General features: G+C 39.4%; 3 protein-coding genes across 3 annotated transcripts in view; all 3 read right to left on the bottom strand.

Annotated features, from left to right (window-relative positions):
• Positions 1-22,958, bottom strand: part of Ndfip (Nedd4 family interacting protein) — a 39,584-nt gene extending 16,626 nt beyond the window's left edge. The window contains exon 1 of the mRNA XM_067790394.1: positions 22,819-22,958. The gene's annotated coding sequence lies outside the window, so the exon portion shown is untranslated. The remainder of the gene's footprint in view (positions 1-22,818) is intronic.
• The window catches only part of Krn (Keren), a 36,210-nt gene extending 13,251 nt beyond the window's left edge, over positions 1-22,959 (bottom strand). The window contains exon 1 of the mRNA XM_067790395.1: positions 22,819-22,959. The gene's annotated coding sequence lies outside the window, so the exon portion shown is untranslated. The remainder of the gene's footprint in view (positions 1-22,818) is intronic.
• A 2,363-nt stretch (positions 22,960-25,322) lies between these two features.
• On the bottom strand, positions 25,323-26,647 carry RpL8 (ribosomal protein L8). Its single transcript, XM_067790393.1, has 3 exons — positions 26,551-26,647; positions 26,146-26,299; positions 25,323-26,080 (listed from the first exon to the last, which is right to left on the bottom strand). Exons 2-3 carry the CDS (start codon positions 26,281-26,283, stop codon positions 25,448-25,450), a joined length of 771 nt encoding a protein of 256 aa, XP_067646494.1. The 5' UTR covers positions 26,284-26,299; positions 26,551-26,647; the 3' UTR covers positions 25,323-25,447.
• Positions 26,648-26,920: the final 273 nt, after the last annotated feature.

Here is a 26,920-nt window from a genome sequence, read left to right as displayed (position 1 = left end):
TGAAGATAACTAACTATGATTTTTTTTTTGTTTGGGGATGGGGTGTAGGCGATAAATCACCAATTAATGATAATATGAGACAAAACTTGTTCCGTCTTTACAATCAACATGATCCAATAAGAAAGCCATATTTCTCTTCGAACGACTGTAAGATGACATACATATGACGATTTTACACCCTGTTTTACGCTTTTAAGAAAGCAGATCCGAATTTTTATCACTTTTTTCAAGCAAAATCATATAATTCAAAATGTTACCATATTTTTTTTGCGTTTTTAACAAAAGATTTAACTTCAGAACAGTGGTGTAGTTAGGTTTTCTTGCGTTCGGGCCAAATATTTTTTTAAATATCAATATATGTATATATGGGGTATTCCATCCCATTTCAACCAATTTTGAACCCGACCCCTTTAGAATTGGCTGAAAGTTTTTCTTCTTTTTCTAGCTTACGAAAGACGTTTTTTGATTTGACCGTTTGGGATCTTTTTTTTTTTAAATTTGTTTTTAAATGTACTTTTCGGAAAAAATACAAAAAATTTTTAAAGTTTTTTTTTTTTAATTTTTCAGTTTTTCGAGATTTTTGGAATTTCGCCATTTTTTTTTCTCATAAAAAAACTTCAATCAATTCTGCAATCATCCCCACTAATCCCGGAGTGGGCCGATTTTTTTTTTTTATTTTTTTTTTATTTAATTGAAAAAAAAAATTTTTTTTATCAATTTTATTTATATAACAAAAAAATGTAAGAAAATGATTTTTAAGTATTCTAGATAAGTATTGCATACGAATCTATGTGTATACCGGCCTAATGCAGTTGCTGGACAGCGAAAGCGAGTCATTTTAATCGTAGATTACCATAATATATAAAAAAAAAATTACTTAAAAATCATTTTCTTACATTTTTTTGTTATATAAATAAAATTGATAAAAAAAAAATTTATTTTTGAAAATTTTTTTTTCAATTAAATAAAAAAATATTTAAAAAAAAAATCGGCCCACTCCGGGATTTGTGGGGATGATTGCAGAATTCATTGAAGTTTTTTATGAAAAAAGAAAAAAAATGGCGAAATTCGAAAAATCTCGAAAAACTGAAAAATTAAAAAAAAAAACTTTAAACATTTTTTTGTATTTTTTCCGAAAAGTACATTTAACAATTAAGGAAGGCTAAGTTCGGGTGTAAGCGAACATTACATACTCAGTTGAGAGCTATGGAGACAAAATAAGGAAAATCACCATGAAGGAAAATGAACCTAGGGTAACCCTGGAATGTGGTTGTATGACATGTGTATCAAATGGAAGGTATTAAAGAGTATTTTAAGAGAGAGTAGGCCATAGTTCTATAGATGGACGCCATTTAGGGATATCGCCATAAAGGTGGACCAGGACTGACCCTAGAATTTGTTTGTACGATATGGGTATCAAATGAAAGGTGTTACTGAGCATTTTAAGAGGGAGTGGGCCTTAGGTCTATCGGTGGACGCCTTTTCGAGATATCGCCATTAAGGTGGGCCAGGGGTGACTCTAGAATGTGTTTGTACGATATGGGTATCAAATGAAAGGTGGTAATGAGTATTTTAAAAGGGAATGGGCTTTAGTTCTATAGGTGAACGCCTTTTCGAGAAATCGCCATAAAGGTGGACCAGGGGTGACTCTAGAATGTGTTTGTACGATATGGGAATCAAATGAAAGGTGTTACTGAGAATTTTAAGAGGGAGCGGGCATTAGGTCTATAGGTGGACGCCTTTTAGAAATATCGCCATTAGGGTGGGCCAGGGGTGACTCTAGAATGTGTTTGTACCAGGCATGCTTAACCAACGAAACGATATCATTTCGTTACGATAATCAACGTTAATAAACGAAACGAAGTCATTTCGTTTCGTTTATTAACGTTAAGATCGTCAAATTAACGAAATGATTTCGTTTCGTTTTCTGCCATATCAAAACGAAATCAAATCGTTTATGTTGATTATTAATTTCAAACTATGCTGGCAAAGCTGATTGATGGCGGAGTCATTAAAGGTGAAAGCATTAGCCAAGCTGATTGCAACTTTTCTCATGAATTTTGACAGTACAAACATTTCTCAGAGTATTTTTGACATTACCACCAACGAATTACACAAACAAATTACATAGAGTTTGTGTGTGTATGTACACTCGTTGTTGCCATCTTACGGCTTCACCATGGCTATAGCATTGCCAGCACAATTCAAACATAAAGTATCACGTTTTTGTTAACGTTTTTAACGTTAACGAAAGCTTTTCGTTTCGGTTAAAAACGAGATACAATTTATCTTGATAATTTCTTTATCGATAATATTTCGAAGTGTTTCAACGGAAACGGTGGAAATTTTTTGATAAACGATTAGCTTAACGTTAAGGTGCATCCCTGGTTTGTACGATATGGGTATCAAATGAAAGGTGGTAATGAGTATTTTAAAAGGTAGTAATCCTTAGTTCTATAGGTGGACGCCTTTTCGAGATGTCGCCATAAAGGTGGACCAGGGTGACTCTAGAATGTTTGTACGATATGGGTATCAAATGAAAGGTGTTACTGAGCATTTTAAGAGGGAGTGGGCATTAGGTCTATAGGTGGACGCCTTTTCGAGATATCGCCATTAGGGTGGGCCAGGGGTGACTCTAGAATGTGTTTGTACGATATGGGTATCAAACGAAAGGTGTTACTGAGCATTTTAAGAGGGAGTGGGCATTAGGTCTATAGGTGGACGCCTTTTCGAGATATCGCCATTAGGGTGGGCCAGGGGTGACTCTAGAATGTTTGTACGATATGGGTATCAAACGAAAGGCGTTACGGAGCATTTTAAGAGGGAGTGGGCATTAGGTCTATAGGTGGACGCCTTTTCGAGATATCGCCATTAGGGTGGGCCAGGGGTGACTCTAGAATGCTTTTGTACGATATGGGTATCAAATGAAAGGTGGTAATGAATATTTTAAAAGGGAGTAATCCTTAGTTCTATAGGTGGACGCCTTTTCTAGATATCGCCATAAAGGTGGACCAAGGGTGACTCTAGAATGTTTGTACGATATGGGTATCAAACGAAAGGTGTTACTGAGCATTTTAAGAGGGAGTGGGCATTAGGTCTATAGGTGGACGCCTTTTCGAGATATCGCCATTAGGGTGGGCCAGGGGTGAGTCTAGAATGTGTTTGTACGATATGGATATCAAATTAAAGGTATTAATGAGGTTTTTAAAAGCGAGTGGCCCTTAGATGTATATGTGAAGGCGTTTTCGCGATATCGACCAAAATGTGGACCAGGGTGACCAGAAAATCATCTGTCGGGAACTGCTAATTTATTTATATATGCAATACCACGGACAGTATTCCTGCCAAGATTCCAAGGGCTGTTGATTTCGCCTTGTAGAACTTTTCATTTTCTTCTACTTAATATGGTAGGTGTCACACCCATTTTACAAAGTTTTTTCTAAAGTTATATTTTGCGTCAAGAAACCAATCCAATTACCATGTTTCATCCCTTTTTTCGTATTTGATATAGAATTATGGCATTTTTTTCATTTTTCGTAATTTTCGATATCGATAAAGTGGGCGTGGTTATAGTCGGATTTCGGCCATTTTTTATACCAAGATAAAGTGAGTTCAGGTAAGTACGTGGACTAAGTTTATAATATCGGTTTTTGCTCAAGTTATCGTGTTAACGGCCGAGCGGAAGGACAGACGGTGGACTGTGTATAAAAACTGGGCGTGGCTTCCACCGATTTCGCCCATTTTCACAGAAAACAGTTATCGTCATAGAATCTATGCCCCTACCAAATTTTAGAAGGATTGGGAAATTTTTGTTCGACTTATGGCATTAAAAGTATTCTAGACAAACTAAATGAAAATGGGCGGAGCGACGCCCATTTTGAAATTTTCTTTTATTTTTGTATTTTGTTGCATCATATCATTACTGGAGTTGAATTTTGACTTAATTTACTTATATACAGTAAAGATATTAAATTTTATGTTAAAATTTGACTTTTAAAAAAATTTTTTTAAAAAGTGGGCGGGTTCTTCATCCGATTTTGCTAATTTTTATTTAGCACATATATAGTAATAGTAGTAACGTTCCTGCCAAATTTCATCATGATATCTTCAACGACTGCCAAATTACAGCTTGCAAAACTTTTAAATTACCTTCTTGTAAAAGTGGGCGGTGCCACGCCCCGTGTCCAAAATCTTACTAATTTTCTATTCTACGTCATAACGTCAACCCATCTACCAAGTTTCATCGCTTTATCCGCCTTTGGCAATGAATTATCGCATTTTTTCGGTTTTTCGAAATTTTCGATATCGAAAAAGTGGGCGTGGTTATAGTCCGATATCGTTAATTTTAAATAGCGATCTGAGATGAGTGCCCAGGAATCTACATACCAAATTTCATAAAGATACCTCAAAATTTACTCAAGTTATCGTGTTAACGGGCAGACGGACGGACGGGCGGACATGGCTCAATCAAAGTTTTTTTCGATCCTGATGATTTTGATATATGGAAGTCTATATCTATCTCGATTCCTTTATACCTGTACAACCAACCGTTATCCAATCAAAGTTAATATACTCTGTGAGCTCTGCTCAACTGAGTATAAAAACAAATTAAAAAAAAAAAAAAGATCCCAAACGGTTAATTTTTGAAAAAGTTATAGCATTTTGAAAACAAAAACGGTGTTTTTTTTAAATTCATAACTTTTTTTGAGTTGGATGAAAAAATTTTAAAAAATTCTGAAAAACGCCTTTCGTAAGCTAGAAAAAGAAGAAAAACTTTCAGCCAATTCTAAAGGGGTCGGGTTCAAAATTGGTCGAAATGAGATGGAATACCCCATATACATATATCACTGATATCATCAAAATGTATCATTTCAAATTTTTCTTTTTCCATACATAATAATGTTAGGTCACTTAGGTGAGCTTGCCCCATCGTTCATCGTAATTATGTCAAAATCAGTTTTAATTTGCTAAATGAACGTTCGCAGCTAGCAATTTGTACTGAGATAGTCAAGAGTATTTGAAGTGCCACTCGCAAGTTTGGAAAAACATGGAGAAGATGTTTTTCCGAGATTATAAAAGTAAGTAATTGTAACGGAGTTTTAGGTTCAATTTCTTTCTTTTGCAGTTATTTCGATAAAAAGTTCTGTTCCATCGAAATCTGTATTATAAAATTCACACAAGCTCTTACAATTTCTTTCTAAGTCGTTGTTATCCTTGTTTAACAAATTTCCAACGTCTAAGAGAAATCCAAATCTAAAATTAAGGTCATTTAGTCATGTAATCTTGTACGTATTTCTTGTTGAAGACGATTGAGAACACACACATAACGCAAGAAATTTCACATTCTGCGGAAAAATCAACATCTCTAGCCGATTATTCGGGCTTTTTGCGGCGCCTTCTTACACGTTTTATTATATCAATATCCCATTTTTCACAAAGAGACTTCGCTTTTCTATTGCTTCTTCACAGAGAGTGTCTCGAATTTCGGATAGTTCAGTTGCTAATGATTTAAGATAATGATACGCTTCTTTAAAGTTCATCCCCGGATATTGTAATCTGAGCTGCACACGATCAATCCTCTTTAAGATTTCATACCAGAAATGAACTAATGTTATGCAACTAAAATTTAGTATATTATGCAACAGAATTGTAGCTTCGCTTCTGTTGTCACTTGTGGTGTTAGTATTCTCTGCTAATTGTCCTAAGTATTCTACTACATTCTCTAGCTCATCGACGATAACGCTAACCGCTTGTATTCTGTCGCTCCATCGTGTTTCAGATTCATGTTTGACAGTTTTTGTTAAAGCATTTTTTAATAATTCCCAGCGTAACGTTGAACGTGAGAAAAAAAGATATATGCTTTAAATTATTCCACAACATGTCGCAAGTGTTCCGAATATATTCATGCATTTTATAAGTTTAAGTTGTGCTTCGCGGACCATTTGGCGCGATTCCCCCTTCCCCCCTTCACTACTCCACTTGTTCGGAATACGCAAACTTTTCACGCATTGGGCGTGTGGTATTTACTTTAAAGAGAATTAAGGTTTTAAGTTTACGTTCGAATGTACCTAGAATATTTATTTGTCAAGTATTTACAAGTTTAATTAACTACATATTCAGGATTAAGGATCTTAAGCGTTGTTATCAACATCTAACCTCTGGAAACCTAATAAGAGTCACGGAACTCTTCCAACGCAATTTTGTTTTTTTCTGATTTGGTGAATTTCATGTCCGCTATCTTATCACAATATTAACTTGTTTTGTTTAAATATCGTTACTAGCAGACCCACCAAACGTTTTCTGACTTAATTTTGGTGTATCTGCATAACTTTTAAGAAGTTTTTATCTCTTACTTTCCCAATTTAATGCATAAATTTTGGTATTGCAATTTTTATTGATGAAGCCATTATGTTGGTTAAGTGCGATAAAGTCATAGGAAATAAAGCAATGTGGCTTTATTGCGCTTCCCATAATGAAATAGTTCTATATGTATATTAGGGTGTGGTTTAATTTCTGGATAAAGTCATTAGGGAACTATTTTATTTTAAAAATGCTTGTATAATAATAAAAGCTTTCTTAATTTTGATTGCATGTACTCATTCCAAAGGTCCTAAGTTCTGGTTTTGGCCCTAGGCAATGGTTTGGTAAAAACTCGGAGTTCCACGAAAATAATCTCACCAAAAATTCATCTTTTCGCTCGTTCCTAGGCTCAAAGGCTTCACTGGCAAGGTCTTTTTATGAGAATATATAAAGATGACGAAGACGGAGACCTCCACTGAGTTTGGAGAGGCAGGTGGGGGAAGTAACCTGTGTCGATTTGTATGGACGAAAGTTAACCGATATCGCGCCATAGATTTTTCGATGGGATTTGGGCTCAGGAAAAAAGTTCCACTACGCATACCCAAAAAAAATAATTTTCCAGCCTGCGAAATTTAATTTTTTTACTTTGATTTTTAAGGTTTTTTTCATGACCAACTAAAAAAATGTTTGTGTGTATACCCTGTCCGACCTAAAAATGTCCGCTAAAAACGTTATCGATAACAGTTTTTTGAGAAAAAAAATATTTTTTGGTCGGACAGTGTGTACATGAAAATTGGCTTGGCTTGTTACGAAACGGCGAAATCGCTTAGGCGGTAAAGAACCAATTAATGATAATGATGATTAATTAGACTAATAATATATTGAATTTTGCTTATCTTTTTTCCAACGCCAGTGTATGTGGAAATGTATAAGCACGTGAGATATGACTAAGGGAAAACATGAAATGTTTAAACAATTGGGTAAGCTAAAAGTCTAAACGAAAGCTAACAATATCTTTCTAGCTTTCTTTTTAAATGGTTTTTAATACAACATAAAAATAAGACAAAATAAAGGTACAATAAACAGATTACTTATAACGATATGAATACGTAAACCCCCCACTGCATATGGCTGTTGGTAATTGCGAAATAAAACAGTTGTTGATACATTTGTATCAGTGCGATAAGGTAAGATTTCGCTGAATTTATTATTTAAACAATCGCGATATGTGCAAAAGAAAAATTATCAAAGCTATCTTATATGATTGGATTTTGTATACATATTTACGTACAAGAATATCTATATACTTATTAATAATAGCAAAACAACAGTTGGGTAATAGTAGGTATTTTGGCAGGGGCAAAAACTCTACAGATAATAGATCTAATATATCTATAAACATAAATGTGTACATAATACGTAAGCGTGTATGTACTTGCATATGTAAAAATTATACCAATATCAACTAAACACATTCTTCCTGATGAAGTTCATTAATGAGCTAATGAATTCATATGTAGTTTTTAGCCACTTATCAATCTATCAATCAGATCTAACTAGGCATCAGCGCGAATTTCGAAGCCACTGAAAAGTAATTTGTTTATGAACACTTACTATTATACTCAGCGTGCTTTGCACACAGAGTATATTAGCTTTGGTTGGATAACGGTTGGTGGTACAGGTATAAAGGAATCGAGATAGATGTAGACTTCCATATATCAAAATCATCAGTATCGAAAAAAAATTTGATTGAGCCATGTCCGTCCGTCTGTCCGTTAACACGATAACTTGAGTAAATTTTGAGATAGCTTGATGAAATTTGGTACGTAGATTCCTGGGCACTCATCTCAGATCGCTATTCAAAATGAACGAAATCGGACTATAACCACGCCCACTTTTTTGATATCGAAAATTAAAAAAAACCGAAAAAATGCGATAATTCATTACCAAAGACGCATAAAGTGATGAAACTCGGTAGGTGGTTTGACCTTATGAAGCAGAATAGAAAATTAGTACAATTTTGGACGATGGGCGTGGCACCGCCCACTTTTAAAATGAGGTAATTTAAAAGTTTTGCAAGCTGTAATTTGGGAGTCGTTGAAGGTATCATGATGAAATTTGGTAGGAACGTTATTACTATTACTATATATGTGCTATATAAAAATTAGCAAAATCAGATGAAGAACACGCCCACTTTTTAAACAAAAATTTTTTTAAAGTCAAATTTTAACAAAAAATTGAACATCTTTATAGTATATAAGTAAATTATGTCAACATTCAACTCCAGTGCAACAAAATACAAAAATAAAATAAAATTTGGAAATGGGCGTGGCTCCGCCCTTTTTCATTTAATTTGTCTAGAATACTTTTAATGCCTAAAGTCGGACAAAAATTAACCAATCCTTGTGAAATTTGGTTGGGGCATCGATTCTATGACGATAACTGTTTTCTGTGAAAGTGGGCGAAATCGGTTGGAGCCACGCCCAGTTTTTATACACAGTCGACCGTCTGTCCTTCCATTCGGCCGTTAACACGATAACTTGAGCAAAAATCGATATATCTTTACTAAGCTTAGTTCACGTACTTATCTGAACTCACTTTACCTTGGTATAAAAAATGGCCGAAATCCCACTATGACCACGCCCACTTTTTCGATATCGAAAATTACGAAAAATTAAAAAAATGCCATAATTCTATACCAAATACGAAAAAAGGGATGAAACATGGTAATTGGATTGGTTTATTGACGCAAAAAATAACTTTAGAAAAAACTTTGTAAAATGGGTGTGATAACTACCATATTATGTAGAAGAAAATGAAAGTTCTACAGGGCGAAATCAAAAGCCCTTTAATCTTGGCAGGAATATTGTTCGTGGTATTACATATAAAAATAAATTAGCGGTACCCTACAGATGATGTTCTGGGTCGCCCTGGTCCACATTTTGATCGATATCTCGAAAACGCTTTCACATATAGAACTAAGCGCCACTCCCTTTTAATTTGATACCATATCGTACAAGCACATTATAGAGTCACCCCTGGCCCACCTTTATGGCGTTATCTCGAAAAGGCGTTCATCTATAGAACTAAGGTCCACTCCGTTTTAAATACTCATTAACACCTTTCATTTGATTCCCATATCGTACAAACGCATTCTAGAGTCACCCATGATCCACCTTTATGGCGATATACCGAAATGGCGTCCACCTATAGAACTATGGCCCTTTTAAAATACTCTTTTAATACCTTTCATTTCATACCCATGTCATACAGACACATTCCAGGGTTACCCTAGGCTCATTGTCCTACATGGTGATTTTCCCTTATTTTGTCTCCAAAGCTCTCAGCTGAGTATATAATGTTCGGTTACACCCGAACTTAGCCTTTCTTGTTTTTTTTTAGATTCCAATCAAGGCTAATAGTGTTTGTAAATAATGAATTATGCATACTTAAGTGGGCTAAATCACTGCTTAACATCAAAGCGACCTCATACTTGAAAAATGGAAACATGTACTTGAAAGCGAAGAAGATTTCTTGAGTATGACAATTCATACAATTCATATTAGCCCTATTCCGGTTTTTGGGCTGGCACGTCCCTTTAATGAGTAAGCGTAGTACTGCTTCAACTGTTTAGTTTGGGATGTCATTCAGAATCTTAGAATTTGGCGGTTTTGAAAAAAATTCTTAGACAGTAAGTTCTTTAGTCATTTGCTAAAATATGTCGTTGCCAAACGGGAAGCCGATATAGATTGGTCCTCAAAAGGATGATATTCATATTTACATATAAGGAATGTATATCTTTTAATATATTGCTACATGGCTTCGATGGTATCTACGTACATAAGACATATTAAAATTTTAAAGCAACTTATACGTAAAGCCACATGCATACACGTAAGTCTATTTAACATGAAGTGAAACGTTTATGATTTTTTTTTTTAAATAAAGTCAACAAATAATTGGTAAAATTGTACTCTTACTTTTTCACTCAGTTTCGTGATCGGTGGTTATTTGAAATTTCTAAAATTGATTTATGTATATTCTACAGATTCAACAAACCCAATATCCGTGTTTGCCAACTGTTTTGCGGAAAATATCTTTCGGTGGAAATGAAATTTTTGATTTTCACTTTCGGATTATTGAAGTAGTAAGCTGTCTGTTCGATATCTCTTCCGACATTCTTAAACATGTTTTAGCAGTCGGTTGAAACTGACAAGCACGGAAATGGGGTTCGGTGGAAACCTAGTATATAAGCTCTGTGTGTTATCAATGTCGAACTAGGTGACTTGGTGAAACTATGTTCAAGCAAGAATTCGGAGGAAATTATTTTATTTATATTAAGTTAAATAACAAAGCCAATGCCAGCCATTGGGTAGTTTCTCTGATGAATAAAGTATTATTCAATACTTTTGGTACTAGCCCGAGTTCCGCGGTAGTAATTTGGTTGACTCCTCGGACCTTTGGGTCGACTCACCTGCCTTATCTAGTCCCCAAAATATATTTGTTTGGTTTTCATCAACCTACTTACTTTGTTTTATCCACATTGCTTACTTATCTCACCTTGTACTTTACTAATCCTACTCCTAAAATTTATCGATTAATCTTAATATCAAGGATTCATCAGCACTACTTGTTAACCATCACTACTTTGACCAAAAAAAAAAAAAAAATATATCAGCAGCAAAAATTCATCGTGTTGAGTTTTATTTTTTAATGCGCTAAAATCAATGTAGTGAGTTCTTTTTTTTCTATTAATGTATCCAACATTAAATGGTGCCGAAACCGGGGAATAACTGATTCTACAATCATCCCACATCAATTGCCAAACTTACCAGCTAAGTAAAGAAAAGTAATCACGCGGATTACCTAACCTCTTTTATATCTATACATTTTATAAACTTTTCTAAAATGGCCACCGTCGATTCGATGATCGAGGACCAGCGAAAGACATACAAGCAACTACAAATGTTCCTAAAAAACTTTGACGAAAAACCCGCTGCATCAAAAACTGCGGGTCTTATACAAGGCCTTCTTACAGAAATTGAATTGCTGTTCCGTACTTTTAAGCAAGGCCACGACGACATATGCGCGGAAGTACGATCAAACTCTATTGCTGATGCCGAAGTTCCTTATCTAAAAGATGATATCTTTTGCGACTGCTATGATCTTTTTATCAATTTCAAATCAAAACTGTTACGACTTACAATTGGTACACCTGGCGCAAACAGTACATTTGCCGCCACTACTTCACGCAACGATACCATTTCAGCAGCCGCTCGCTTGCCTAAAATCGATATTCCTACGTTCTCAGGGGACTACTTCGAGTGGATTCTGTTCCGCGACATGTTTCTATTGCTCGTACACAACAATACCAACCTAACACAGGTGCAAAAATATTTTTATTTAAAGGGTTCGTGTACTGGAACTCCCAAAAAAATGGTAGAGGAGTATCCAGCTACAAATACCAGTTATGAACCAGCTTGGGCTGCGCTCGTGAATCGGTATCACAACAAACGCAAACTCGTTGACCAAATTCTAAGAAAATTGGTTAATGCTGAAAACACAGACGGGCGTCTTCGTACTATATAACAATTGCTAGACATAATACACGCAATTTCTTGGCGCTTTTAAGAACATTAGAGGTGGACACCTCGAACTGGGATCCAATTCTTATGTTTTTCTTAACCCAAAAAATTGACAAGCAAACTCGAAAGGAATGGGAGCAATCAATTCACGGCAGCACTGACATCCCACAAGCGAAAGAATTTCTTAAATTTTTAGATTCCACTTACAAGGCATTAGAGTTTGTTGAAGAAGGGCTTCCTATTGCGAAACTGGTAAAAATTCCTGTCAATTCCCATAAAGATTTACGGCGTGGTGCTTACGCAAAATCAGTACTTACAGCAACAACTGCCACTGCCAATAACAGTTGTTCCTGCTGTCAACAAAACAATTTTCTTTATAAATGTTTTAAATTCGCTGCATTTCCAGCAGTGGATAAAAAGGAGTTCGTTAAACAAAACAAACTGTGCATGAACTGTTTAGGTAAGGGTCACACCTACAGTAACAGTTCAACAACAATCCGATGCAAAGTATGTGGAAGCATGCATCATACATTACTTCACAGCGATTCCTCAATTGGAAACTCAACTCACAACTATCACCAATCTGGCGTATCTAACACCTCTAAAGCTGCAACCGTTTTCTTTCAAGGCTCTTGTACATAAGTTTGCGGTCAGCTTACAACAAGCACTTTAATCCAGAATGCCAAATTCTTTTACTGCCAAGGGTTACAACATACTCTCCTACTGCAATTGATCCCAATTACTTGAAGGATTTACCAAACGTATTCCTTGCAGATCCAGAACTCAATTCTCCATCTAAAATCGATTTTATTTTGGGTGCTGAGCTTTATTGTAACATTTTGCTCTCGGGAATGATAAAATGTGAAAATGGTTTACTACTGCAAGAAACCTACTTTGAGTGGATGATTTCAGGTCCAGTAAAAACCAATTTTAATGAGTACAATCTTTCTGCAAATTTATCGTCAATCGATTCCATCGATAACCAACTGCGTCTGTTTTGGGAACAAGAAGATATGGTGGACCTTCCGCTAATTTCTACTGAGGAAGCTGCAGTAGAGAAACATTTTGTGGAAACTCACTCTCGTGACGACACTGGTCGATATCAGGTCTACGTGCCATTCAAACGTCTTGTTTTGCAAAATGAGTTACCAACTTTCAGTCACACCAATTTTAACGCATTTCGAAGACTGAATCAGTTCGTAAAACGATTCAGATCTCAACCTGAGTTTTCGAGGCTTTATAGAGATTTTATGGAGAAGTACGTTCGTTTAGGTCACATGAAGGAAATCGGAGATTATCCCCAAGATCTTCCAGCTAACTCATATTTCCTCCGTCATCACGGTGTATTGAGAGACAGCAGCAGTACTACTCAGTTAATAGTATTCGATGGCGGAAATCATCATCAAAACCAAACCTCCCTTAACCTGGAACTCGCTGCAGGAACTGCTTTACAAAATAGTTTGCCGCTTATATTGTCTCGATGGAGACAACATCGCATAGCTTTTACCGCCGACGTAGAAAAAATGTTTCGACAGATCAATATCTGTGAAGAACACCAGCTGTTCCAATGTATACTCTGGAGGGACGCTCCTACAAAACCAATAAAAATATACAAACTCTGCATAGTTACTTATGGTACTGCTTCAGCGCCGTTCTTGGCCATACGTGTGCTACATCAGCTAGCAAATGATGAGCGGAGCTCATATCCACTTGCAAGTAAGATCCTCTTAACTGACAGCTACGTCGATATACTTTCAGGTGGAGACTCTATTCAAGACGTAACCAAATTATACCTACAGCAGACGATGCTTACCAAAAGTGGTGGTTTCAATTTAAGGAAGTGGAACTCTAACTCTGCAGAGTTGCTGGAATCTATTCCACTAGACCACATTGAAAAGCATCACTCATTCGAGGTAACTTCCGAAAATTTGGTAAAAGCGCTTGGACTTCATTGGGAAACAAAAGATGTTAATTTCTACTTCAAAATTAACTTTGAATTTTCTGCCACCGTAACTAAAAGCAGCATTCTTTCTGAAGCGACCAAGCTCTTGGTTGGCTAGCACCTACCACTATCATTGCAAAAATTATATTTCAAAAATTATGGTTAGAAGGACTACATTGGCAAGATCCGCTTCCACTTCAACTTCATTCAGAATGGGTTCGATATCGTCAATCATTGAAAGAGCTAGAGCAAATCAAGATTTCAAGATGAATTGGCTGCAAACAAACAAGTACAGTTGATTTACACGGGTTTTGCGACGCCTCTCAAGCCGCTTACGGTGCTGTAGTTTATGCAGTAGTATGCACATATGGCGTTCTCTCATCAACATTAATACAATCGAAAACAAAGATAGCGCCGCTTATAGCCGTATCCATTCCTCGACTTGAATTATGTGCAGCAACACTTCTGGTAAAACTAATGGCCACAATAAAAACTTACTTCACGTCAAATCTTAGAACTACTTACTACTGGACCGACAGCACCACTGTTCTAAGTTAGATTCGAAGTCATTCGAATCGGTGGGCAGTATATGTCGCAAATAGGGTTGCTGAGATTCAACGGCAATCCAGCACATCTCAATGGAAATACGTTTCAACTAGCGAAAATCCAGCCGACTGTTTAACACGAGGTCTAACACCTTCAAAACTTCGTACACATGTGCTGTGGTGAAATGGACCATCATGGATAGCAACTCCATCTCGCTGGCCGACACAAAATTTTAATTTACATACCGCTGTGACCTCAGATAAGCTTGAATATTTTTCTTTAATTACTAAATACTCTACTCTTTCGAAGCTTCTTCGCATTACAGGTTACATTTTTCGGTTTTATAATTCGCTTAAATCAGCTGTGAAGAAACGCAAACAGCATACGCAAGAGAATGTAAGCCACGAAACAGGATTTTTAAAATCGTACGAGTTAAAGCGAGCACTTAGCACTATCGTCAAAGTAGTCCAACGTGTCGACTTTGCAATTGAAATCGACTGTTTATCAAAGAAGAACACGTTAGGCAAAAACAATCGCCTCCTACAACTTGCTCCGTTTCTTGACGACAACAATATACTTCGAGTCGGAGGCCGACTCTCTAAGGCCAACATTGCCTACGACAGTAAACTTCCAATAGTGCTAACTAAGCAAAATCCAATATCGTTACTGTTGTTGTTGTTGTTGTTGTTGTAGCGATAAGGTTGCTCCCCGAAGGCTTTGGGGAGTGTTATCGGTGTGATGGTCCTTTGCCGGATACAGATCCGGTACGCTCCGGTACCACAGCACCATTAAGGTGCTAGCCCGACCATCTTGGGAACGATTTATGTGGCCACATTAAACCTTCAGGCCATCCCCTCCCTCCCCACCCCCAAGTTCCATGAGGAGCTTGGGGTCGCCAGAGCCTCGTCTGTTAGTGAAACAGGATTCGCCCCGGATAGGTGAGGTTGACAATTGGGTTTGGAGAAGCTATATATTGCGCTGGCAACCTGAAGGGTTGCGCTACACACCCCTTGAATCTGGTATTTTAGTCGCCTCTTACGACAGGCATACCTACCGCGGGTATATTCTGACCCCCTTATCCGCTGGGGGTCCAATATCGTTACTCATATTTAGAGATTCTCACAATCAAACACTTCACGGTGGAGTGCAACAAATGATGGCATACGTTTTGCGTCGATTTTGGATCTTATCTGCCCGAAGCCTGGCAAGATCAGTACTTCGACACTACCTTGTGTGTTTCAAATATGTTGCGAAAATGCATGAACAAAAGATGGGTGATCTACCAGCAGTGAGACTTCAACCTACCAGACCATTCAAACACAACGGACTAGACTATGCTGGGCCCGTTTTAATAAGAAATTCTACATCACGTAAAGCGCCAGCTGTTAAGGCATTTTCGTCTGCATGTGCACGAAAGTTATTTACCTTGAAGTAGTATCCAGCTTAACTACGGAGGCCTTGTTGTTGTTGTTGTAGCAATGTTTCGTCCCACCTAATAGCTGCGACCGATCACAAATTGTCATCAATATCCTCTAACGGGAGTCCAAGGAAACTTGCTGTTTCGACAGGGGTGGACCATAATGAAAGGGGTGTTAGAAGGGTTGGTTCTACATTACAATTAAAGAGATGGTTGGTGTCATGTGGGGACATACATTTTGTATGTCGGGGTTGATTCTGGATATGTAAGAGTTTAACCTGTTACAGTATCCAGAACGAAGTTGAGCCAGAGTGACTCGCGTTTCCCTGGGCAGTATGCGTTCCTCTTCCGCAAGTTTTGGGTACTGTTCCCCGAGTACTGGATTCACCGGGCAATTCCCGGCATAAAGGTCCGACGCCTATTTGTGGAGTTCACCAAGGACCTGTTTGTGTTTTTTTGCTTCATACGGCTGAGTTCTCAGGTGCTGTATTTCCTCAAAATGCTTACGGAGATTACTCCTTAAGTCCCTAGGCTGTGCTGGCTCATCAATCAGATGTCTGTTGGGATGCCCAGGTTTCTGGGTATTCAACAGGAACTGTTTGGTTTGCATCTCATTTCTCTCCCTGATGGGGAGTATTCTCGCCTCATTATGTAGATGGTCTTCTGGGGACATAAGAAGACAGCCCGTGGCGGTTCTGAGCGCAGTATTTTGGCAGGCCTGTAGCTTCTTCCAGTGGGTAGTTTTTAGGCTTGGCGACCATATAGGGGACGCGTAGCACGCAAACGGCTGGCCAATTGCTTTGTATGTGGTTATGAGAGTTTCTTTGTCTTTTCCCCAAGTACTGCCAGCAAGGGATTTGAGGATTTTATTACGGCTCTGGATTTTCGGAACAATTGCGGCTACGTGCTCACCAAAATGTAGATCCTGATCAAACGTCACACCCAAGATGTTGGGGTGTAGGACAGTCGGTAGCGTAGTGCCATCGACGTGGATGTTTAAAATGGTCGACATTTGGGACGTCCAAATTGTAAATAGGGTCGCGGATGATTTAGTCGGTGATAATGCCAGGTTTCGCGAGGCGAAAAAACTGGAGAGATCAGGGAGGTAGCCGTTTTTTTGGTTGCAAAGCTCATCGATTTTTGGGCCCGTGCCTGTGGCCATTATTGTGCAGTCATCGGCGAAAGAAACGATAGTAACTCCTTCTGGTGGCGAAGGTAGTTTTGATATCTAAAAATTAAACAAAAGTGGGGATAGGACACCACCCTGAGGCACCCCTTGTTTAATTCTTCTTGGCTTTGATATTTCGTTTCTGAATTGCACCGATGCCTGCCGACCACCCAGATAACTTGCGGTCCACCTTTTAAGACATGAGGGAAGGGTAGACCCTTCCAAGTCTTGCAGTAACGTGCCATGGTTGACCGTATCAAAAGCTTTTGATAGGTCTAGCGCTACGAGTACTGTTCTATGGTGGGGCTTCTGATTTAAACCACAATTTATCTGGGTGCTAATAGCATTCAGCGCGTGAAGCCATGCTGATGACAGGCTAGCTGCAAATTTGCTTTGAAGTGGGGGAGCAAAATTGCTTCAAGCGTCTTAGCTACTGGCGATAGGAGAGATATCGGGCGATATGACTCTCCTATGTTAGCTGGTTTCCCAGGCTTTAGTAGCGGTACCACCTTGGCCATTTTCCATTTTTGGGTATGACAAAGGTGGAAAAAGACAGGTTGAAGACATGTGCTAAATATTTGAAACCCTCTTTCCCTAGGCTTTTAAGCATCGGCATGGCTATGCCGTCTGGGCCCACTGCTTTGGATGGTTTAGCATGACCGATGGCATCCTCAACCTCTTTGGCGGTGATGGTAATTGGTGACGCGCTGAACTTATATTTACGTTCGTGTCTGTTGGCCCTCCGTCTATTTTTGTGGACCGTAGAATGCATTATGTATTGTCGGCAGAAAGCGCTCGCGCATTTTTTCGCATTCGACAGCACTTTGTCGCCAAAGGCGATGGAAACTTTGTCATTGTGCCTAGACGGATTCGATAGGGACTTTACAGTGGACCAAAGTTTACATACGCCGGCAGAGAGGTTACAACCGCTTAGGTGCTCCTCCCATTTCGCCCGCTTGTGTTCATCCACAAGCAATCTAATGCGTTGGTTTATATCCCTTATTTGGGGATCGCCAGAATCGAGCCGTCTTATAAGGTCACGTTTTCTCGCTAAACTTGCGGCCTCCGCCGGGAAGTGGGCCGAATTTCGGAAATTCTACCGGCGGGAATGAAACGAGCCGAGGCGGATTCAATGACCTTGCGAAAAGCACGCTCCCCTTGGCGGGCACCAGTTGGGATAGGGAGGACAGCAAAGCGTCAGTCTGTAAAGGATTTGTATTCGTCCCACTTTCCTTTTTTTAAAGTTAATGAAAGTGCGTTTTTTTGCTACGATGAAGTCGGCGGAACGCTCGAGCGAAATAAGTATAGGCAGCTGGTCGGATGCCAATGTTACCATAGGCTGCCAGTTGACGAGTTCTGCGCTCACGATTGAAATATCCGGCGAACTGTGACAGCTTCCTACCACACGTGTGGTGGCGTCTCCGTTTCTAGTGCTGAATGTCGTTTCTTCAATTTGATCCGCTAACATCTCAACCCTACTGTCCACCCGCAAGTTTGAATGCAATAGATCGTGATGGGCATTGAAATCGCCTAAGATAATGCGATTTTTTCCAGCGAGTACACCGCTGATCAGGGCGGAACCCACTGGGGCAACAGGTGACAGGAGGGATGTAGATGTTGATGATTTCTAGATTTGCATCGCCTGACCGGACAGATAATCCTTGACGTTGTAAGACACTGTCCCTGCGGTCGATGTCGTGATCAAATATATGATATTGCACAGTGTGGTGTATGATAAACGCGGGGCCGCCTCCATTTCCACTCTCGCGATCTTTTCTGTGGACATTATACCCAGAACAGGTCTGCAATGCAGATCTTGCTGTGAGTTTAGTCTCTTGAATCGCAGCAATGCGAATGTTGTGCCGCTTCATGACGTCGACTATCTCCGTGATCTTCCCAGTTAATCCATTACAGTTTAACTGCAGAATTCTGAAGTGCATAGGGGAAGACGTCGTCACTCTGGGAGTAAGTGACGGGTGACTACGTCTGGGTTGTGGAAGGCGCTGAGGCGCAGATTACGGGACGTCCTAGGCCGTGAACAGCAAGGAGACACAAAATATTTATAAAAGTTACGTGGACGTCTGGTTTTGGGGTATAGCCCAGAACAACCTGTCCGATGCAACCATCCCTTACACGAGACACACTGACAAGAGTATGACCGTCCTAAAAAGATTCCTTTCCGGCAGATGCAGCAAAACCATTTCTCAGGACCGGGGTCAGGAGACGGACCCGGATTGGGTTCGATACCTTCCCGGAGCAAGAGAATATGGAGAAGTCCCGCTGCAAGGAGCTGCTGGGAGGATGACAATTTGTGGGAGGTACGCAACAAATTAAATGGGGTTACACTGAGATGGCAGTCCTTGGTCGGAAAAAATCCCGAGTCGCTCCGGTACATAGAACGGACGGCCTTGGGAAGCATACGGAGGCCTTCATTGCACAGACTTGTATTCTGATTGCGGCTCAACGTTCATTGAACTTAAAATTTGCTTCGAAACTCAAAAATTAGAGTTACCCGAATATTTGGCAGCTGCACTGGCTAACGAAGGAACCACCTGGCATTTTATTCCGCCCGGCTCACATAACTTCGGTGGTTTATGGGAAGCGGGAATAAAATCCGCAAAGCATCATCTGCGACGAGTTATGCCTCATCAAAGACTTACAATTGAAGAATTAACCATGCTTTTAGCCCAAATTGAGAGCTGCTTGAACTCACGACCACTGTGTCCTTTATCCGGCCAACTTGCCGACAACCACGCGCTAACTACCGCACATTTTCTTGTTGGTGAACCAACAACCTGTGTATGTAAATATGATCTACTAGCTTACGAGGGAAATGCTTTAAGCCGCTGGAAGGTAGTTGAACGACTTAAACAGCATTTTTGGAAGAGATGGAGCAGTGAGTACATTCACACCCTACAAACACATTCCAAATGGCCTCATGCTAATCGAAACCTAGAAGTTGGCGACATTGTTTTACTGCAGCACGAATGAAGTGTACAAGGGTACTGGCCCTTAGCGAGAGTACATCAAACCCATCCTGGGACAGATGGATTGGTAAGGGTGGTTACACTTTTACTCAACGGTAAACTGCTGAAACGTCCGATATCCAAGGTGTCTGCTACCAATAATGGAGTCTACCAACAAGGACCAGGAACAACCTGATGCACAAGATAACAAGGAATTCAAGAACAGTCGTTCTCAGTGGGGGAGAATGTTTGGTTTTCATCAACCTACTTACTTTGTTTTATCCACATTGCTTACTTATCTCACCTTTACTAACCCTACTCCTAAAATTTATCGATTAATCTTAATATCAAGGATTCATCAGCACCACTTGTTAACCATCACTACTTTGACCCAAGAAAATACATCAGCAGCAAAAATTCATCGTGTTGAGTTTTATTTATTAATGCGCTTAAATCAATGTAGTGATTTTTTTTTTTTTTTTTTTATTAATGTATCCAACAATATTTGGATCTAACCAAGCCACCAAACTTGAAAAACCTAAAGATTGATAGTGAATGTAATGCTAAGTTCAAGGCATCCATATTTGTGTGTCTCTCTGCAAGCTCGTCTCTTGATATTGTCTGCAGAAGAGTCCTTAAAAATTATCTTTTCATGTTCGACATAGCTTTGTTTACTTTCATGTTTGACATATGTTGCTTTGTTAACCATTTTGCCACAAAGTTTTGTCTGTTACAAATTTCTTTCGGAAGGAGGGCTTGGGGTGGCGGAGATGACCAGAAAGTACGAAGTGATCATATCAAACTCTTACCGATATAGTTGCACATGTACCTTGAACATGGTTCTATATGAAACCTGGGGTCCCAGGGCCTCGGCTGATAAAGGAACAGGATTCTCCAAGGATAGGTGAAGTTGACAATTCGTTTGAAGAAGCTATAAATTACGTTGGCATCCCCTTGAAAGGGTTCCATTATACAACTTCTTGGAGCACTTGGTTATTTTAGACGCCTTTAACGTCAAGCATAACTTCCGCGTGTAAATTTTACGACCCCTATTGCGATGGGGCTTTGCTAGTTCCTAGAACGTGCTGGTTCTATACACGTCGAAGGACTATCTCTCACCGAAACCTTTGGGCCGTATTCTTGCTGTTTTTGTAGCAATGCTTCGCCCCATGCAATAGGTGCAACCACTCACAAATTATCATCAATATTCTCTTACAGAAACTTGCAGTTTCAACAGCGTAGGACGAAAGAATTAAGAATGTTAGAGGCGTTGTTTCCATATTGCAATTGTAAATATGATTGGTGTCATGTGGAGACCCGTTACAAGCAGGACATAGATTGGGTAAGTCGTGGTCGATTCTTGGTAAGAGTTTCACATATTACAGTATCCAGGTGGAAGTTGAGATATTTAACGAAAGTACAACAAAAAGAAATCTTCACAGTTAGATTATATCTGTTCATGGACCAGCCTTCTGATTTCTATATTGAGATCCATATCGCCGACACTGATCTGATGAACTGATGATGCAAAACACTAGTTCCCCCTATACGGTAACTAACTGCGGGTTAGGGGGATTAGAATATACCCGCCGTAGGTATGCCTGTCGTAAGAGGCGACTAAAATACCAAATGGATTCAAGGGGTTGTGTAGCGCAACCCTCTCAAAGGGTAGCCAGCGCAATATATAGATTCTGCAACTCAATTGTCAAACTCACCTGCCAGTGGCGAATCCTGTTTTATTAACAGCCGAGGCTCTGGCGACCCCAGGCTCCTCATGGAACTATGGGGTGGGGAGGGCGGTATGGCCTAGAAGGTTTAATATGGTCATATAAATCGCTCCCGAGATGGTCGGGCTAGTACCTTAATGGTGCTTTGTTACCGGAATGTACCGGATCTATATATGGCAAAGCACCATCAACATCGATAACACTCCACAAAGCCTTCGGGGAGTGTCTTTATCGTTAATAAAACAAAAACAACAACAACAATCCCCCAGCGGGTTAGGGGATCAGAATATACCCGCGGTAGGTATGCCTGTCGTAAGAGGCGACTAAAATACCAGATTCAAGGGGCTGTGTAGCGCAACCCTTCAGGTTGCCAGCGTAATAAATAGCTTCTCCAAACCCAATTGTCAACCTCACCTATCCGCGGCGAATCCTGTTTCACTAACAGACGAGACTCTGGCGACCCCAAGCTCCTCATGGAACTTGGGGGTGGGGAGGGAGGGAATGGCCTGAAGGTTTAATGTGGCCACATAAATCGTTCCCGAGATGGTCGGGCTAGCACCTTAATGGTACTGTGGTACCTGAGCGAGCCGGATCTGTATCCGGCAAAGGACCATCACATCGATAACACTCCCCAAAGCCTTCGGGGAGCAACCTTATCGCTACAACAACAACAACTGTACAAAACTAAAAAAAAAACTTTCAAGGGTATATTTTTATTTTAAGTCAAATGCAATCTGCATTACCACTTGATTCATTCATCAAAAATACCCCACACAAGGATATTCCTATTTTTATTGTCATTGGAAGTCAAAAATTCAAACATACATACATAATTATACAGGTACCTATGTAAACTTGCATTGATAAATCAATTAACTCCCATGAGCCATACGGAACATTTCCGATTGCCACACCATTGGGCTATTCCATATAATAAACAAATACAATTCGATGCTCTACGCCAATTTATGTTAAGAAAATTGAAAAGAAATGAAATTGCCCTTCGCGAGGGTATTTTATTTTCATTCAAAACTCGCACTCAAGCCCCTTGCAACAGTAGCTCAACGCCAACACAACTTTTCTCTTTGATTTCTTTATTGGCTGCGTTGGCCATTTTTTCCATTGATCAATTAAAGATTTCTAATGGGAAGTTTTATATTCATTTACCTTTTTCAGTTTCCTTTCAAATTTTCTGCACAATTTCAGTTAATACACTTTTTCAACTATTCGATTTGCGAATAATTGTTATTAAAATGTTTCTATTTTTCTAATAATCAAACGATTTTAACAGACGAACAAAAACATTTGCGAATCAATTTTTTCTCTTCCCTCATCTTTTGGCAATCATCAATGAAATTAAATTATCGCCCTTTCCTTCATTCCAATATTTTCTATTCTCAACTAAAATGTTGAAAGAAAATGTCAAATTAGTATAGGACTGATTACATTCACGGCGGCGGTGTAGCCGCGACTTCATGTTATTTTTACACATGTATGAGTGCCGTTATTTTTAGCTCGACAGAGGGGCACGACAATGAATCACGAAAGCCGTTGTAGCCAGATTAAACCTAATTCTATTTTTGGGAAGCGACAGTGAATGCATCCTTTTTATTTTGTCAATAAAAACTAAAATAGAAGTAAAGGTAATAGTCTAGTTGAGGGGTCGACTGCTAATACGCTACCAAAAATATCGAGGGAGGTGTCAAACGACGCGTATTGATCTCGAGAACAATAATCCGATGGCGGAAAAGAAAAATTTTATCTCTGTCCGGAGATATTTGCATTTGAAGTTGGCGATTTCCATGTGGTTGTTGTTGTGCTGTACCCCCAAAAAAAATTGTGCATCACCGTGGCGGTAGCCACGGTTATACCACACACCCGGACTTGGCATGGCGTAGCCCAGGGTTATTTTTTATAATCGCGGCCGAAGGCCGCCAACGCAGAAAGGTGTTCTGCGCAAAAATACTATGGATCCGACCCCCCGTTTCGGAGGTACCCGCGGGTCTTTTTTCGGTTTTTCGTTAATATCTTTTGAACGCGTTAACATTTTTTTTTCCGCCTTCGGATTATTAATACTGATGTCAAGACGCGTCCTTTGACACCTCTCTCGATATTTTTGGTAGCGTATTAGCAGTCGACCCCTTAACTAGACTATTACCGAAGTAAATAACACTGTTGAGAAAGTTAATTATATTCTGAAGGTTTAATGTGGCCATATAAATCGTTCGCGAGATGGTCGGGCTAGCACCTTAATGGTGCTGTTACCGGAGCGTACCGAATCTGTATCTGGCAAAGGACCATCACATCGATAACACTCTCCAAAGCCTTCGGGGAGCAACCTTATCGCTACAACAACAACAACACGGTTTTGAGATCAAAATTATATTATCGCAAAACGCCTTTCTGAACAACAGAAAACTAACAAATCTTTGTTGCAAATATCTCTTAATAGAATAAAAATGTTTCTTCTCCGCCTTCGGTTACCAAGGCAACACGCGTCTTTTAACACGTCTTTCGAAATTATTTCGTAGTTAACTCCTGTTGTGATATAGAACTCTTATATCTTGTTGTAGGTATCTAATCAGGAATGTACCTCTCCTCACTTGGAACTTGTCTAGGGCCTCGAAATGTACGGCGGAAGAAACATATGTGTGGCAGCGTTCTCGTGGCGGGAGGATATTCAGATGTTGCTGACAGAATTGATGCCGACGAACTCTCCCCGAAAATCCGCTGGATGACGCAAGGTTTCAAGACCGTGCCATATTCCCGCAAAAAGACATGCGACCTCGCCATTGGTGTAGAGCACGGGAGAATGCGAACCCGATACCAAAGGACTGAAGTGAGCCTTGCAAAATTCCGGCTAACAAATAACAGGCCGCCGGGTAACGAAGGTCTCTCCACTGAGCAGTTAAGGGCTTTAGAATATACACGCGGCAGGTATGCCAGTCGTAAGAGGAAACTAAAATATCAAATTGTTTCAAGGGTTTGTGTAGCGTAACCCTTTCATGGAGTTGCCAGCGTAATATATAGCTTCTCCAATCTGTCAACCTCACCTACCCGTGGCGAATCTTGTTTCTTTAACAGCAAGGGCTCTGGCTACTCATGGTTATAGAGGGTGGGATGCTGTTATGGCCTAGGTTTCATACCAAATAGTTCCCGAGATAGTCGAGCTAGCACCTTAATGGTGCTTATTACCGAACCGTACCGGTTCTGCATCCGGCAACATCGATAACACTCCTCAAGGCCTTCGGCAAGTGTACTTATCGCTACAATAACAACAAAGGCAGGTTAAACACGAAGGCTAAGAATTTGTAAAGAGCATGCATGCACCAATTATCCAAAATCTGGTTGGACGCTCCCATGCTCGTGTGCTCTGTCCAAACCACAAGGCGATTCCGCAAGCCACAATAATTACCGCCATCTAATGCCGCTAATATGGTTCTATCTGGGAAGTCCTCTGTGCCCGAATACAAATAACGCTTTATAAATATTAACATCGTTAATAGGCGCTCTTGGACATGGCATGGTTTGTGATAACTGACGAAAAATTGGGAGCACAAAAGGTACCAAGTCTTCTTCCACCACTTTTTGCTACCTTTATCATGGACTCCCTCCGCATCTGCTTCTTCTTCGGAAATTTAAACATTAGTTTATAAACAAAGTAATGAATATAATTTTAAAATAAAATAATTTTTTTATTGTAATTGTGTAAAGGTGAATCCATATACATTTCACCCAGATGTACACAAACATCACACTTTCACAAGGTTAACATCCTCCAACGACACTATTTAGTTTATTTGTCCTTGCTGTCTCCTTTACCACCACGTATTCTACCAGTACGACGAGCAGCAATAAGACCGACCTTACGACCAGCTGATGTACCACGCTTAACTGTAGAAGCTTTACCAATATGCTGATGGTTACCACCACCGTGAGGATGTTCCACAGGGTTCATAGCTACACCACGTACCTTAGGCCAGCTATTACGTTTTACCTTGTATTTATGATATGCACGACCAGCCTTCAAAATTGGCTTGTCAATACGACCACCACCAGCAACAATACCAACCATAGCGCGATTGGCAGAGGGCACTACTTTCTTGGCACCAGATGGCAGCTTCACACGAGTCTTTTTTGTGTCAGGGTTGTGAGCAATGACAGTAGCGTAGTTACCTGACGTACGTGCCAAACGACCACGATCGCCGGTCTTTTCTTCCAGATTGCAAATAATGGTACCTTCAGGCATAACTGATAGTGGCATTACGTTGCCGATTTGCAAAGTAGCTTTACGACCACAGTAAACGAATTGGCCGGTGTGCATGCCCTCGGGAGCAATGAACAGTTCCTTGCGCACTTTGTAACGGTAGGGGTCACGGAAATGTACAACAGCCAATGGTGCGCCACGGCCAGGATCGTGAATGATTTCCTAAAAAACCAATGTACAGGGTACTATTAGTTGGTGTATTCAAATAATTTTGATTTGAAAAATACCTTTACAACGCCACGAATGTAACCATTACGTTCGGAGAAATCCAATGATCTCAATTTAGCGGCTCCTTTACGTCTTTTAACGTGGGACTTGAATACAGACCCAGCACCTTTACGTTGTGCACGAATAACACGACCCATTTCTGGCTTTCAATATCTGCGCGGAAATTAATTGGTTGTTAATAAATCTCATTTTATTCAACTTGAATATACATATATTTATGAGTAATCGTCGTTCTCCAAACATATTCAAAAGTTTAAACAAAACAAAAAATTGAAGATAATAAATATTTTCAACTCCTTGACAGAAAAGTGATCACAACAGCATTTTGATTATTATTTCACAATGATGGTTCAAATAAAGTTATATATTTTAGGATAAAATATCAACTACAAAACACCACCCACCAATGCTCAAAAATTAGAAAAGAAAGAAAAAAAGTGACAAACATAAATTTGACATAACATCAGCGCTGCCAACTGTAATGTCAAAATCTACTTCCCGTTAATGACAATAAACAGATTGACGTGGTAGATGACAAGATTGACTGTGGTGAAAATGGATTGAGATAATTACGCTGTGGATATGACATAGCATATGATATCAAAGAGGTTAGTATATCCATCCTCTTTGCTATAATTTCAATATTGAGTTAAAAATGAACATTTTCTTACACATATCAGATATTTTCATGTTTTTTTCTTGTAGCGTGAACTAACTATTTTATATCTCTTCTATTTTATATCTCTTTCAGCAGACCACAAATAATGAATTTAA

The sequence above is a fragment of the Eurosta solidaginis genome, chromosome 5 (assembly GCF_040869045.1).
Source record: "Eurosta solidaginis isolate ZX-2024a chromosome 5, ASM4086904v1, whole genome shotgun sequence".
In the NCBI taxonomy this organism is placed as follows: domain Eukaryota; kingdom Metazoa; phylum Arthropoda; class Insecta; order Diptera; family Tephritidae; genus Eurosta; species Eurosta solidaginis.
Note: the sequence above shows the minus strand (reverse complement) of the source record. Positions and strands in the feature narration are given on the sequence as shown.

Bases quoted from the DNA above. Each gene is read 5' to 3' on its own strand.
- RpL8 (XM_067790393.1), bottom strand. From the start codon at position 26,283: ATGGGTCGTGTTATTCGTGCACAACGTAAAGGTGCTGGGTCTGTATTC. The intron at 26,081-26,145 runs GTATTTTTCAAA...TTGGTTTTTTAG, and splicing joins ACATTCGTGGCGTTGTAAAG to GAAATCATTCACGATCCTGG.